We start from the raw sequence: 14,841 nt of genomic DNA on the forward strand, positions 1-14,841 counted from the left end.
GGAGAAGCATTGTCAGATTTAGTATATGTTACATTTCTGTTCTAAAGCGTGCCTGGTTTTTGTCCTCCTCTTGCGCATACTGTTGATACCTTTAATGGTGGCTTGATAGCAAAGGGCTCACCAGATGTCTTTTTGTTGGCGGGGAATCTCGATTGCTATTGTTTTTACTCAGTTGTATTTGTATCTTGAGAGGGTGTTAAAAAGGTAGAGGGTGGTAATATTACAACTCTGCGATAGTGGGTTAGCAACAGTAATTTGCTCAAGACCCCTTTATGCTTCGAAACGTGGCCTTTGTTGCATAGATTTGTGTATCTAGATGAGAATCAAACTCAAAGGTATACCGTGTTTCTCATATTATAAGACATGTCTTATATTTATTTTTTCCTCAAAAAAACCATACTATGGCTTATTTTCAAGGGATGTCTTATTTTTTTCCTCCTCCTCCTGCCGCGGCCGGCATTGCTGCTGTGCCTATCACTATGTCTTATTTTCGGGGTATGGCTTATATTCCTTGAATGCTTAAAAATCCTGCTATGGCTTATTTTATGGGTATGTCTTAAAATATGAGAAACAGGGTAGTATCAGTTGCTTATTCAGTTTCTACGGCAGAGGTTAAAAGGTCAAGGCTTAAGTTATCCTGTTATGCAGCACAGACATGCTGATATGAATAGTAGTGTAGCTCTAGGGTTTTGGTTTGGTTTTGACTGACTAAAAAACGCAATTGAAGCTGAGTGAAAGCTTCCGCTGTTTTTTATGTTTTGTTCTGGGGAATAAGAATGGTCTGGTTGCTGCTGTACATAATTGATGAATAACTTCTAGGTGTTTGCTTGAAATCTTTATAGTTTAGTGTTAACCTTGCTTTGCTGAGGAACATAAAAAATGTCTCATATCAAGTTGGGCCACATGTCCCTCTAGCTCACTATTATCTGCTACACGGCCTGAAAGTAGCTCTTTAGTATTTCAGATAGGAGTTTTACCTGGAGATGGCAGGGATTGAGGCTGGTAATTGCTGCATGCTCTCTGCCATTGAACTATGGCTTGTCTAGTTGAATAAAAACCGAGTAAAGTTACTGAATCTTGGACAATCTTTGTCCTTATCAGACTTCAGATAAGTGGCCTTTCTAGTGAGCAATGAAAACACTTGTAATATACAAGTACTGTGTGAGAGACATGCTCGATCAAAAGGAGGTTTGAATACCTTCTAGAAGTCTTATATAATGGAGGCATGCTGAATGCATGTTCATGAGAGCAGAATTGGGAAAGTAAGAGTACTACGTGCAATGCCTATGGAATATGAAGTGGGTTGCAACAGTTAAAGTGGCTCAACAACATTTTTGCACCCATGAGCATGTTTGGAAACTTGGAAGTGTTTTGTGGGTGAGCACACCCACACACACCCTGCTCTTCACTGCAATTCCTACTCCACATCTCACAACCAGGAGTGTTATTCTTGCCCCACTGAATTGGAGACAATCCCCATCTCTTTGCTTAGCCCAACCTACTAGATACTGATGCAAGCAAGAAAGAAAGAGGCATGGGCCAATTTGCAGGATGATTTCTTGGGCAACACAGCAATGTTCAGGTGTTTCATAAGGCAATACTGGACCAGGACAATGTGGGGCAACTTTGCTCGTTCCAGATAATTCATTCCTCCCATCAGGATTTGCGCCAGAAAGATTAAGAAAAAGTGTAGGTGCATGTTGCAAGCAAGCACAATTTGTGGTGCTGCAAAACATCATGACATGCTTGTTAAGCCATAGTCTTTGGCATCTAGTTTCTTGGCTTTGTAGCGTTTGAGCCATCACGAGGGAACCTTAACTCCATTTTAAACTTACAGGGTTTTTCCATTAAATAATAGTTCATTAAAGAGAGCATTTCAATCCATATAAGACTGTTCTCCATATAGGTGGGGACAGGAAGCATGGGAAGAACTAGCAGTAGCTGGTTTAATAGATTACTGAATATTGTTGTTGATATCCATCTGTCTTGAGACAATGGACTGCGCCTCCTGGGCTGAAGTCAAACTGCTGAAGAATCTCACTTCCTGTTACTTTTGCTATGTTAGCAGCACTGAAGTGACCTCTGTGGGATGCACTTTTGGGCAGTGTGTATGGAGGGTCTGGGCTGCGCAGACAACAAGCCCCCTCCCTCGGCCTCACTAATGTGGTCCAAAGGAAAGCAGAGGAGCACATTTGGCACCAGCTGGGCTGCAGGAGTTACCGGAAGTAGATTGAATAGTATACTTGTCTATTTATTTACATATTTAGGCTGTGTTTATAGGACAAGGTCCTTGCTAGGCAACATACAAACACGCAACAATGTAATCAGACCAGTATAAAAATGACCAGAACTGAATAATTGGCCAACTAAGCAATGCTCTAATAATCAGCAACAACTTTAATAAGCTTCTCTTCATTATACACCAACTGGAATAGTAATGTATGAGATACTTTTTTTGCATAATACATGTGTGTTATGGGATTTGGGAGGCAAGAGTCAGAGACTTGTCTGCTTAGATCGCAGGAGTCAGCAAACTTTTTCAGCAGGGGGCTGGTCCACTGTCCCTCAGACCTTGTTGGGGGGGGCGGAGTATATTTTGGAAAAAAATTAATGGATTCCTATGCCCCACAAATAACCCAGAGATGCATTTTAAATAAAAGGACATATTCTACTCGTGTAAAAACACGCTGATTCCTGGACCGTCTGTGGGCCAGATTGAGAAGGCGATTGGGCTAGATCTGGCCCATGGGCCTTAGTTTGCCTACCCATGGACTCTAGAGTTTTTTAAAGATTTGCCCTCCACATAGTCCAAAACATTTGGAGAGCAGCAGGTTTGAGGATCATGCTCTATTGCAACATACACACACGCACTGGGGTTCTGGCTGGGGTTGATTGGAGTTCTAGTCTAAAGCATTTGGAGGGTACCAGGCTGTCAAAGGCCGCTTTAATCAGGGTGTGTTGAGTGTGAACAAGATTCTGCCTGATAACAGCTATCTAAGGTAACCTCCAAAATGAAAATTAACACACAAGGTTTTTTTTAATTAAAAAAGTAGCACTTTTTCCCTTAAAAGAGCAATATATTTCAGCCATCTTTTCTCTTTTTTTAAAGCAGGCATCCCCAAACTTTGGCCCTCCAGATGTTTTGGACTACAATTCCCATCATCCCTGACCACTGGTCCTCTTAGCTAGGGATCATGGGAGGTGTAGGCCAAAACATCTGGAGGGCCGCAGTTTGGGGATGCCTGTTTTAAAGTGTTCCCATTTTATTATTTATTAAATTTCAATACTGCCCTCCACCTGAAGCTCACAGGGCGCTTCACATTATTAAAGCAAAACAATGCAGCACCAGAATAACAAATCAAAACAACAACAGTTTAAAAGGCCATAGATTGTTTAACAAGATAAAGGCCCATGGGTACATGGAAGAGAACAAGCCCCCCCTGGGCGTAGAGCACTTCATTTGGAGTAGCTGGATAGGCTGCTGTTCCCGCCTCCTCCTGGCATTGTTGGAAGATGATGCCGTTAACTGTCCACTCTAGGCTGCAGATGTTACTGTTGGCTGTTCCAACTGCTGGTCTTCTGAGGTTCCGCAATGGCGACAGGGGAAACTAGCCCCTCTGCTATTGTGCCCAACTTGGCAACCCATTTCAGATAGCAGCCAAATGTGTCGTCTTCTTCGGCAGCTGGGTAAATAATCTGTGTCTCCTGACTCTTCCCAGCAGCAGCAGCGGTGACTGAAGCAGTGTTGGGAGACCGTGATATCTGCCTGCTTCCCGGGCCTTGCCAGGGATTGATGCAGTAGTAGCATAGGAAATGGGATGGAGGGATGTTATGGTAGACCCTCCTATCTTTAAAGGACTCTTGGGCAGGAATCTCTTAATAAATGCTTAAAGGCCCTTCTCTGTATATGGCTCCCCCTGCCCCAATGTCCTCTGATAATCAGAGGCTCTGCTCCAAATCCCTTGCCCTGACAAGGCTGTTGTCAGCCAGGATGAGGATGATATCCGCCATGGCAGACACTTTGTGGAATGAATTGTTGTAAACTGCCCTGTGAATGGACATTTGACATTAAATAAAGAATGATAAATAATGACAAATTGTTGAGTCAAGTGCCTCAGAGCCCTTTTGTTGTATTGCTACAGGTAGTTGGTAAAGACCTGACTACTGTATAGGGAAGTTTTTAATACTTGATGTTTTACTGTGCTTCATGTTTTAATTTGTTGGAAGCCGCCCAGAGTGGCAACCCGGTCAGATGGGTGGCATATAGATAATAAATGTTCATTCATTGAAATAATATATCATTTGCTGACATAGCCAAGTATGTCGATGGCCACCCTGCAGTTCTGAACGCTGTGATATTTGTTGTAGTTTTCATGCTTATATTTTGATTTTATGATGGGGTTTAATTGCGGGGTAGTTACTTTTTGTTTTATCCTTTATCTCATTTGTTAGTCACCCTGGGTACTTCTGGAAAATTAGGCAGGGTAGATTTTGTTTTTAAATTTTAGTAATATAGGTAACTCTCAAGTTATGCACATTTAACTGTGCATTCAGCTTTACAAGCTAGGATTTTTAAAAATAAAATGAAAAGGGAGCAGAGTGAGGGGGTAGACATTGAGGGGGGGAAGAGACTTTGGCAATCCCACCTGCCCTGGTATCCAATGTGTTTTGACTATACACAATTTTGATTTTATATGCTATCCCCAGAATAAGTTGAGAGTCGTCTGAATATAGCCCATTGTCTCTATACATCTACTAGTTCTAAAACCTGTTTTGTTCAGTTCAAATAAAAAAAAAGAAAGCTCTGATTATATGGATGTTCCTGAACTCAAAAGATAGAGTCCTTTTGATCTAGGACTATTCTGAAAACAAAGCAAACTTCTAATTTCTCTTCATAGCTGATCTAAATCTAGAATGGCTAGATTCACACTTGCAAAATGCACCAGCCAGAACCAGAACTTAATTAGATTTAGACCCTCTATGCAAGTAAGTAAGTAAAACTTTAATACGGTCAAAGACCAGCAAAAGAATAATACAACTCAATTCATAAGTTATCTTCCTATAACTTATAATATTATTGAAAACTACACAATTTTAAAATTTTATAACCTGTAACATATAACATGGCTGCTTTAAAAACAGAACCTCTATCGCCTCTCCATCTTCTATGGGTTAACTAGGGTCTTTATCTTTGGGGGTTGCTTTCATCATGGCTTGTCTTGTTCTCGCCACCATATAGCAATATTTAGCTACAGCACTAGTGATCTCTGTATCTGAGTCAGCTAGCAGATATTTAATGTAAGCTTCTCCTGCTTGGCCGGGTTGATTGGCTAGGAGCGGTTCAATTAGCTCTTTTCTCATCTCTCGGTATAATGGGCAGTGGAGCAAAACGTGCCCAATTGTTTCAACCTCTTTGTTGTTACGTGGGCATAGTCTTTGATCAAAGGGAGTCTTGCTGTACCTGCCAGCTAATAACGCTGGACCCTCTATGCAAGAAAAATCAGGAACAAATGAGTTCCATAAAATCACTATGTTGTGGTGGTGATTTGGAGGTTTAATTTGAAATAAAATTAGATTTAAGCTTGTTTAGGGAAGCTTTTAATGTTTAAGAAATTAGTGTATTCTAATATTTCTGTTGGAAGCCGCCCAGAGTGGCTGGGGAAACCCAGCCAGATGGGCGTGGTATAAATAATAAATTATTATTGTTGTTGTTGGTGGTGTCTGGTATTTTCTCTCACACACATCATGGATATTTCCTTATATTACGGATGAATGTTCTGTTTTTATCAATACTATTGTTACAAATTTGTTGAATTTGTTATGGCCTTTGCTTAGAAAAATAAACTTATAAACTAGAACTAGAACTTTGATTTCAATAATTCTGAGCTCAGGAATTTGTTTTCAGTAGGCACAAGTGAACGGAAACAACAGTCCATCTACATACAACCCCCTTTCCTGTTTTCTCCAAGCTTTCTTCATTTCAGTAATGTAATTTAGAGCAGGGAGGGAGTTATTTTATTGCTGTTGCTGAACAGTCCTTGACAATCAACTGCAAATCATCCATAGATCTACCAACAAATCCAGATCTATTGCCCCCAGTCGATATCAATAGATATCAAAGTATGGGACAGTTTTTTGTCTAGCAGCACTTACTTTGTAAATCTGCTTTTGTGTGTTGGGGGGGGATAGAGAGTGAGCTTAGAGGTGCATTGGTATTTGGTTAGCTACAAGAAATGGAACTGTTCTTGGGTCAGATTCAAGACTTCAGTGAGAAACAGACGTTGTCAGCTCACTTCATCGCTGTGTAAACTTTAGCATAGTTCGTAGTATAATGACCTCTCTTGATAAATGGGTGAAAAGGGCTTCCTGTACTCTTGGGTGTGAGCAACTCTTGAATACACTTAGAAGTCGGCAAACCACACATCCAAGGGCAAAAGTCAGTAGCTGTAGTATGTTATGCAATTTGTGAAAGTGCAGAGTCTCCTTCCATATCTCTTGAAAATGCCAGAAAAGTCCTTGCCAATGTTTGATAGAGTTGTCTTGGAGCTGGGAACTCTTTAAACTAATTTTCTCGCTAAGCTTTCCGATAGTGATGTGCCCAGAATGACAACTGCCCGTCTCTTGGGCAGGGGCTGTGGAAGTGGGGAACAAAACCATACAAGGAAACGTAAGTTACATGAACATATGAAGTTGCCTTGTAGGCAAGACCATTGGTCCCTCTAGACAAGTACTGCATGCTCTGACAGACAGTGGATCTCCAGGGTAGGAGACTTTTGCATCTAATTATTTGAACTGCCGATGAAAGGATTAAATATTCAAAGCAGGTGTTGCACCACTGAGCTACTTATGTGTACTTGGAAATGAGCTCTATAGACTCTGTAGGAGGATATGGAGTTAAGAATGAACAGCCTATTCTTGGGACTAAAAACATGACTACAAAGTAGAATATGTTGTTCTTCTTGGAGATGTTGCAGAATCTGCCACAACAAAAGTTAGTTATCTGATGTACTTAACCTAGGTTAACCTAGATGGTGGATTGTTTGTCTTCAGTTTAAATTAAGCCTTTGATAATAACTATCTTGGGAACATTTTGTTGCCATGCTACTAGATAACAACTTTATTAAGCTACTAGCTGGCCCGGCCACGTGTTGCTGTGGGTTTTTGTGTTAAATGGACCTTTTCATGTTAAATGGACCTTCAGAGTCTCCCTATAGAGTCCCCTCATCTACCCTGTCCCAACCCTGACTCCCACACTGTAAGTTTCAAAAATAAGACTCCCCCACCCACGCGTGTTCCTGAAAATGTCCCCACCCCCCACTGCTTTGGCTGACTAAGGGTCCTCCCCCCCCATTGCTATGTGTTTTCCCCCTCCCTTTGTTGTGCCTCATCCCTGTGCCCAGTTGTGAAAGGCCCTATTCTGTTTGTTTTTCCCTGCTTGGAAATGCTGTGGCCTATTGAAAAAGCTGGGCCTTGTTGCTGCAAAAGGACTGTTTTCAGTTGGTTGCTGTGGAATTTTGTGATGTCATCTGGCAGTGCAGCTTTGGAGGCAGCAGCGTGCGATCTGCCTTTCTATTGGATGCTGCTGGAGTCTTCAGAGCTTCTGGTGGTGACGTCTAATTTGGGCACCACTTTTTTGTGTTTAATCATTATTTTAGGTGTGAAAGGTATGGTTTTTTTTGGGGGAAATGATGCCAGATCCCTCCCTGATGGGCATGGAACGTTGTGGCCAAATTTGTTACATTACGGTTCTGCAGTTACGGAGAAAGGCTGTGACCTCTGCACACATAATGCCTATATATATATATGTATGAAAAGTTAATTGTGTTCTAATTGCTGTCTGCCTTTTGCTTTAGGCTTCACCACTTTGGCTGCACTGATCCAACAGGATGATTTGGATACTTCAGTTCTTGTTTTCACCACTCCCGACTCCTGCTTTGATTGGTCTTGTTACTTTCGGAACAACAGTCTTCCTATGGCTGATAACCAAACCAAAACCAATTGCGGCTCCTGTGGACTTGAAGAAGCAGTCGGTTGGCACTGAGGTAAAAGAAAGAAAGGTCATCAGCCACTGTTGGCAAATGAATGGGCTAGGTTAAATGTATGATTTGCTTAGCTTACCCTTCATTGGATGCTGTTGTGTGAAATGCACTTGACTTGCTATGGAAACTGCTCGAGATTTATGACCTTTCTCAGTGAGTATTGTGTGGTAGGTAGGGGATGGTGGGAATCTACATTCTCCAACAGCCGATATTGTTGGCATGTACAGTGGTACCTCTACTTACGAATGACTCGACTTACGAATGTTTCTACTTACGAATGGAGCTCCGTCTGCCATCTTGGATGCTGTTTAGATAGGATTTACGAATTTTTAGATAGGATTGCTTCGACTTACGATTTTTTTCTCCCAATGCATTCCTATGGGATTCAACTTACAATTTTTTTCGACTTACGAATGTGCGTTTGGAACACATTAAATTCGTAAGTAGAGGTACCACTGTATGCTGATTGTGCTGTGCACATCTGCATTCTTTTGTTCTGGGATTCTACTTGAGTGCTAGCCATGAACATTACAGGGAAAACTGACACACTAACCCCCAGAAACATACCTGGGATCAGGAAGAGTTTAGATCTAAATAGAGAGCAGCAGCTGCACAATTTCCTTGATTCTTGTAAATGTTCGATTCCATTGCATGCCAAGGCACCCAAGCAACAAAGTTTCCAGGAGAAGAGGCAAGGAAGAGGGAGCCGGCTGGTCATGCCAAAATTAAATGACCTGTGGCCATACCCATCCTGGCCGCACATTGGCTGGGGCTGTCCCCGGTACAGATGACGCGGCCGGCTGTGATGCAGGGGAGAAGGCAGCATACCTCCCCCTATGCTGGAAAACTGTTGAGGTTCGGCTGACTGGCTGCAATGCCGTACACCAGATAAAAGGTGAACACTCTTGTCAGGTTAATTGTTCTCTCCAAAGGCTGCTTGGTTGGGACAGTATTGTCACACAGCTGACAGCAGTCAAGCGGATCCTGCTGCAGTCATTGGTTAACCATCAGTACAACAGCTTCTGTATGTGTGCCTACAAAGCATCTTTTTGTGTCATGCACCATCTCACTTAACATGGAGCCAACTAATAAACTCTTGAGGAAATGGTGCTCAATTCATGAGGACAGCCAAATGAAACGGCTACAGATCTTCTTGACATCTAATTACTACTGTCTTAGAAACAGATGGCCTCTGAAGGAAATCTGATAGCTACCCCAATGGCCTGAGATGGATGAAGAGGAAGTACATTGGGGCTTCCATACTTGCTTGACTTCAATGCTACAACAGTGGCTCTTAAATCATTTGCTGGGCACTATGAAAAGTGCTATAGGGATAGTATCAATTCCACAATGGGAGGAGGAGAGTTGGAAATCCATGGTCCAGGAAGCCCATGCCAGTTAATAAGGCGAGTTTACTCTCCCCTTGCCTCTGAAATGGAATGAACTTTTCTTGGAGCTAGCCTTCACTGCTGCTGGTTTCCCCAAGCTTACTTTAAGGTGGTGGGAGGCAGGAAACATCCAGAAGCAAAAAGGGAGATCTAGGAGAGGACTATTGCAGGTGGAGACTTCTCTAGGCCTTAAGGCATGGCTTGGATCAAGGGAACATGGAAAGGCTGTTCCCATTAATTATTATTACTAGTGGTGGTGGTGGTTTAGGGGCATCATTAAATGCATTGCTGGTTCTTTTTCAAACTGGTGTAGCCATTTATCTTAGCACTTTGTGAGATGAGAAAACCCTATGTACAGATTGTGAGGAGAAGAACCTTGGGTAGCCTTAATCTGAGTTAAGCCTAATGTGGGGAGTGGGGCCTTGTGGTGCATCATCCACGTTGCCAACTAACCTGAATAATTTCTGAATGTAGGGAGGTGCTAGAAGAAGTGCTCTTGTGCCTGAAGGCAAGCTTCTTTCTTACTACCATGAGGATGCACAGACCTTATATGAAAGTTTCAGAAGAGGACGCTATGTCTCAGGTGAGTAGGGAATTGGGACAACTTGGATGGCCTGTTTTAGCATTGCTTCTTTGAACCACTGTTCTGGATGGAGAGGGTGTTGCCATAGTACTTCTCACCTGAGGAAGCTAATGAAGCTGAATAGGGAAAAGCTAACAGAATGATTTTTTTGCAGAGGCTTTTCCAGGGCTTTTTTCAGGTGGAACTTGCAGGAACTCAGTTCTGGTACCACTCAAGTGAGTGCCATCGCCATTATAAGAGAACAAGGGAGATGTTGGTGGTGAGTTCCACCACTTCTTTTTCTAGAAAAATAACACTGGGCTTTCCATATGGGAATATGGATTCATGGCAGTCTTTTTGTGTGTTTCTGGTCCTTGATATGAGCATCCTTTTCTACACACCGTGATTGCCTACTGAGGATATTCTTCAAAAATGGCTGGCTTGCTTTAGAGATGGCTTGAATATAAAATCAAATCCTCTAACACCACAAAGGTTGCAGGGCTCCTTTATAATTGCTGTGGAAACGAATGGTGTGAAATAGAAAGTCTGACTTTCATTTTCATGAGGTTGGAGCATAATGCTTGAGGCAAACCAAATAATGTGGTAGATCAATGACTCGATATCCTGAATTAAGGAGAGAACACTTCTTTAAAAAGAAGGCAGTGTAAGGCATCCAAACTTTGTCAGAGCAGCAACGCTACCAATTCTTGATCTGAACTGCCCAGCACCCCTTGTTTGGACCTGTTGTAAGAAAGGGAGCTAGACGGGTATAGATTCTTGTATTTGTATAATTCTACTGCTGACACTGATCAATTTCAGACTTGGAGCCTATGAACCTGTGTTGTCCAAATTAGAGATCCAGTCTGAATCTCTTGCATCACATGTGGTTTGGTCCTTGGCCAGCTTCTGATGCTATTTTGATGAGGGGGGTCTACATATCACAGTAATTTATGTGAATGCTGTATAAGAAAAGTATTTCAAACTTTCCCGTAAGAAGGCATTCTAATGCTTCTTGAAATTTGCTTGATTTTCTGCTCGAGTAGTATTTTTTTTTAACTGTAAACCATATCTAATATTAAAGGAAGGTAAATACAATGAATGGGAGGGCATCTCTGCACAAAGCTGTCTAAAGTCCTCTAACGTAGAAAAGTGTTCAGTTGCTCAAGATATTTTAAACTAAAGACAAAATTTAGCATCTAGGCATTGAATCTGGCAGGCAATGTCAGCAAATTAGGGAGGCCTTAAAGCTGTGGATTCTTGTTCAGTATCCTTCAGTTCACTTGAAGACCCTTCTATTACAGTATTCTGGCATATTCATAATCTCATTTTTTTTCTTGCAGAAAATGGTCCTTGCTTAGGATACAGAAAACCAAAGCAACCTTATCAGTGGCTGTCTTACCAACAGGTTGGTTAAAACACACGGAGCTGAAAAATTGACCTAAATCCCTTGCCAATAATGTCAAGTTAACTATCCTTGATATCTCTAGGTGCTGGACAGAGCTGAATACCTGGGATCAGGTCTTCTACACAAAGGATGTAAACCCTCAGCGGATCAATTCATTGGCATCTTTGCGCAGAATAGACCAGAGGTAACTTGTGAGAATCCTAGCTGGCCGTAGTATTCTGGTAAAACCATTCCTAAATGTGTACACTGTTTTGATATTAATGTTTGGAAGCAGCAGAGGAAGTGAATGGACCTGCTGCCAGTTCATGTTGTTGTATCCATGTTCTGGTCTGGTGCTGGGAGCAGTTTTGGCATGTTGCCTGTCTTGCTGGAATTAAGACGTGATGTGTTCACAATTTCCTAATGAGCCCCCCCCCCCCAATTTGCACGATGGCTTGCATATCTACCACAATTGCTTCTGCAGTTGGGCTGATAAAATCAAGCTTCCTTAACTTATTGTGCTCATTGCAATAGATGTGTCATATATACCCTGTTTCTCATATTTTAAGACATACCCATAAAATAAGCCATAGCAGGATTTTTAAGCATTCAAGGAATATAAGCCATACCCCGAAAATAAGACATAGTGATAGGCACAGCAGCAATGCCGGCCGCGGCAGGAGGAGGAGGAAAAAAATAAGACATCCCTTGAAAATAAGCCATAGTGTGTATTTTTGAGAAAAAAATAAATATAAGACATGTCTTATAATATGAGAAACACGGTAGTTCCTGCCAGGTGCAAGCCTGCAAGTTCACAAGCTCAACCCAATTAACACCTGAAGCTCTAATGGGAGGATTACTAGAATATACCTGATCCTTAAAGATGCTGTTCTATATATTGCCACAAAAGACTTACGTGTTTTTCATTCTTATCTCCTGTAGTGGGTGATCTCTGAGCTTGCCTGCTACACTTACTCAATGGTTGCAGTTCCCCTTTATGACACTCTGGGACCTGATGCTATTGTGTATGTTATTAACAAAGGTAAGCTGTTTTCTCTGGCCATGAAATACATCGTTCTGCTCTTTATATTAGGGGGGAAGTTATTTTCTTGACAAGTGACTACTATAAAGTGAAATTTGGTCCTCAGAGGGACAAAAGGTCCAAGAATTCCCCTCATATTTGAGTTGTTGTTGTTTGGTTGTTTAGTCGTGTCCGACTCTTCGTGACCCCATGGACCAGAGCACGCCAGGCACCCCTGTCTTCCACTGCCTCCCACAGTTTGGTCAGACTCATGTTGGTGGCTTCGAGAACACTGTCCAACCATCTCGTCCTCTGTCGTCCCCTTCTCCTTGTGTCCTCCATCTTTCCCAACATCAGGGTCTTTTCCAAGGAGTCTTCTCTTCTCATGAGGTGGCCAAAGTATTGGAGCCTCAGCTTCACGATCTGTCCTTCCAGTGAGCACTCAGGGCTGATTTCCTTAAGAAGGGATAGGTTTGATCTTCTTGCAGTCTATAGGACTCTCAAGAGTCTCCTCCAGCACCATAATTCAAAAGCATCAATTCTTGGGCAATCAGCCTTCTTTATGGTCCAGCTCTCACTTCCATACATCACTGTGCAGTCCCAAAGAGCTCGTGCTGGGTTTCTTGGAGCAGATTGAACAAGCTATTTGAGTTAATATGACCCAAATTCTTCTTAAAAGGCAGAAATGACTCAGAAAAATTATCCCCTGCTTCATTAGTCTGGAGAGGGGTAAGTAAAAGACAGGTGTAAAATCTGAGGATGGGGGAGCAGGTATCCCTGTGTGTCATTAATGGAAATGACCTCTCCTCCACCTCTGTAATTCCAGTCCTGTTGCAATGTGACATAACAATGTTGCTTTGAATAGAGCCAAATGAAAGAGCTTTGGTAGCTGAAGCTCTCTTATGTCAGTACAGCTGTCGGTATGCTGGACCTTTGACTGCAGAAAGCCCCAGAATCCCCATAAGACAAAGACCTTGCTTAAGTAGAGGAGCAAAGCATTTCTCAACCAACTTAAGTCCCTGATCAAATTTTCGGTCCTGCTCCATCTTGAGGTGGGTTTTCTGAGCCTGGCTTTGGAGAACTATTTCAGGCTGTTTGGCAAATAGTCAAAGAGTTTGCTTCTTAGCAAGATACTTGTGACAGTGTTGAACATAATCTGTCTTCAGAAGACTACACAGGGGTGGGTAACAGGGTATTTATTTCTGTAAAGAAATGAAACAATGCAATTATTTGCAACTAGTCTCATCTTGGCTTCAAAATGCTAAAATAGAAGACACCCCCCTTTTTATAGTTACACTTATGCTATCCTGGACGAAAAAAGGCATTATTGAAATGAAAATCGTGGCCATTAAACTCGATTTGCAGACCAAAAAAAATACAGGTGAGGATCATACACTCCATTGCTAGTATTTCAGTTATTAAGCTTTGAACTTCCTCAAAGTTTATTTTGCCCACTTCTTTGAAACCAACTTTTTGAATGCAAGGAGTTGCAGCTTCTTTGAATGAAACTCTTGGAAATGTCTGGAGATAAAATCTGTCAGTGTTAAAATCACGAATGGAATGAAATACAGCTAGCCAGTGATTTTACTGCAATTGTTATAAAGCCCCCAATGCATTTCATGAGAGAGAAAGCCACAAGCTTAAAATCCTAACAGGAAACGTTGTTGAGATTAATTCTCGGAGAAGTAATGTCTCTTGGGTAGCAGAATAGTAGTGGACTTTTGGTACTAGTCTGGACAAGTTGGGTGCTCATTTAATTGTACTCCATTAGTATGGCACAACTTCCAATTATAGCAGCTATGATCCAAGCTACACAAACCATGCAATGGTAGCCTTACTTAATTAAGTTGGTTGGCCTCAATCGGAAACAACAGTGGAAGGTGTTTCCCTTTTCTCCCCCCCCCCAACAGCTCTTTCGTTTCAGTGAAATGCATGATGTTGTAGCTAATGAAACCTGTAGACAAAAGCTTGCTTGGTGGCGTAACGTCAAACAGACATGATGGATAAAGGAGTAAATTCCCTAAATTCTCCTAGAATCCCCAAATGCTCCCTCCCAAAGCAACTGTTTAGGGTAAAGAGACATTTGGCATTTGCATGCAACATGCTTAAAGTGTTTTTACAAGCTAGTACGAGTGGCTGGAATAATAATAATAATAATTGTGTAGCATACTTAACAGGCTCTGAAGCCCAATTGAGAGGCCTATACTCCTCACAGTAAATTTAAGTGTCTGTGTCTTGATAGCCTAATTGCAAGCCACACCTGGCAGGCACACCTAGCATTTCTTGCAGCTCCCAGAAGCTTCTGGCACACAGAATGCTTGCACTCAATGCATTATTTCCACTTTCCACTTCTTAAATGATTGCCACACAGGGGCAGAGCAAGAGGGGGGCGGGGGGCGGGCCGCCCCGGGTACCACCCTGGAGGGGGTGACACGCCGGGCCCCAGG

At 42.1% G+C, this 14,841-nt stretch overlaps 1 protein-coding gene across 4 annotated transcripts in view; it reads left to right on the forward strand.

Moving 5' to 3' along the window:
- The window catches only part of ACSL5 (acyl-CoA synthetase long chain family member 5), a 32,300-nt gene that overhangs the window by 4,702 nt on the left and 12,757 nt on the right, over positions 1–14,841 (forward strand). For 3 of the 4 annotated variants that reach the window (XM_035132407.2, XM_035132404.2, XM_035132405.2), the window contains exons 2-6: positions 7,854–8,042; positions 9,902–10,010; positions 11,330–11,394; positions 11,477–11,578; positions 12,316–12,415. In XM_035132407.2, the coding sequence (XP_034988298.1) occupies positions 7,887–8,042; positions 9,902–10,010; positions 11,330–11,394; positions 11,477–11,578; positions 12,316–12,415 (532 nt within the window). In that variant the 5' untranslated portion in view covers positions 7,854–7,886. Of the gene's footprint in view, positions 1–582; positions 6,668–7,853; positions 8,043–9,901; positions 10,011–11,329; positions 11,395–11,476; positions 11,579–12,315; positions 12,416–14,841 lie in introns of those variants that run through there. The other variant, XM_035132406.2, reaches the window with a different exon arrangement.

Source organism: Zootoca vivipara, chromosome 5 (assembly GCF_963506605.1).
Source record: "Zootoca vivipara chromosome 5, rZooViv1.1, whole genome shotgun sequence".
Lineage (NCBI taxonomy): Eukaryota > Metazoa > Chordata > Lepidosauria > Squamata > Lacertidae > Zootoca > Zootoca vivipara.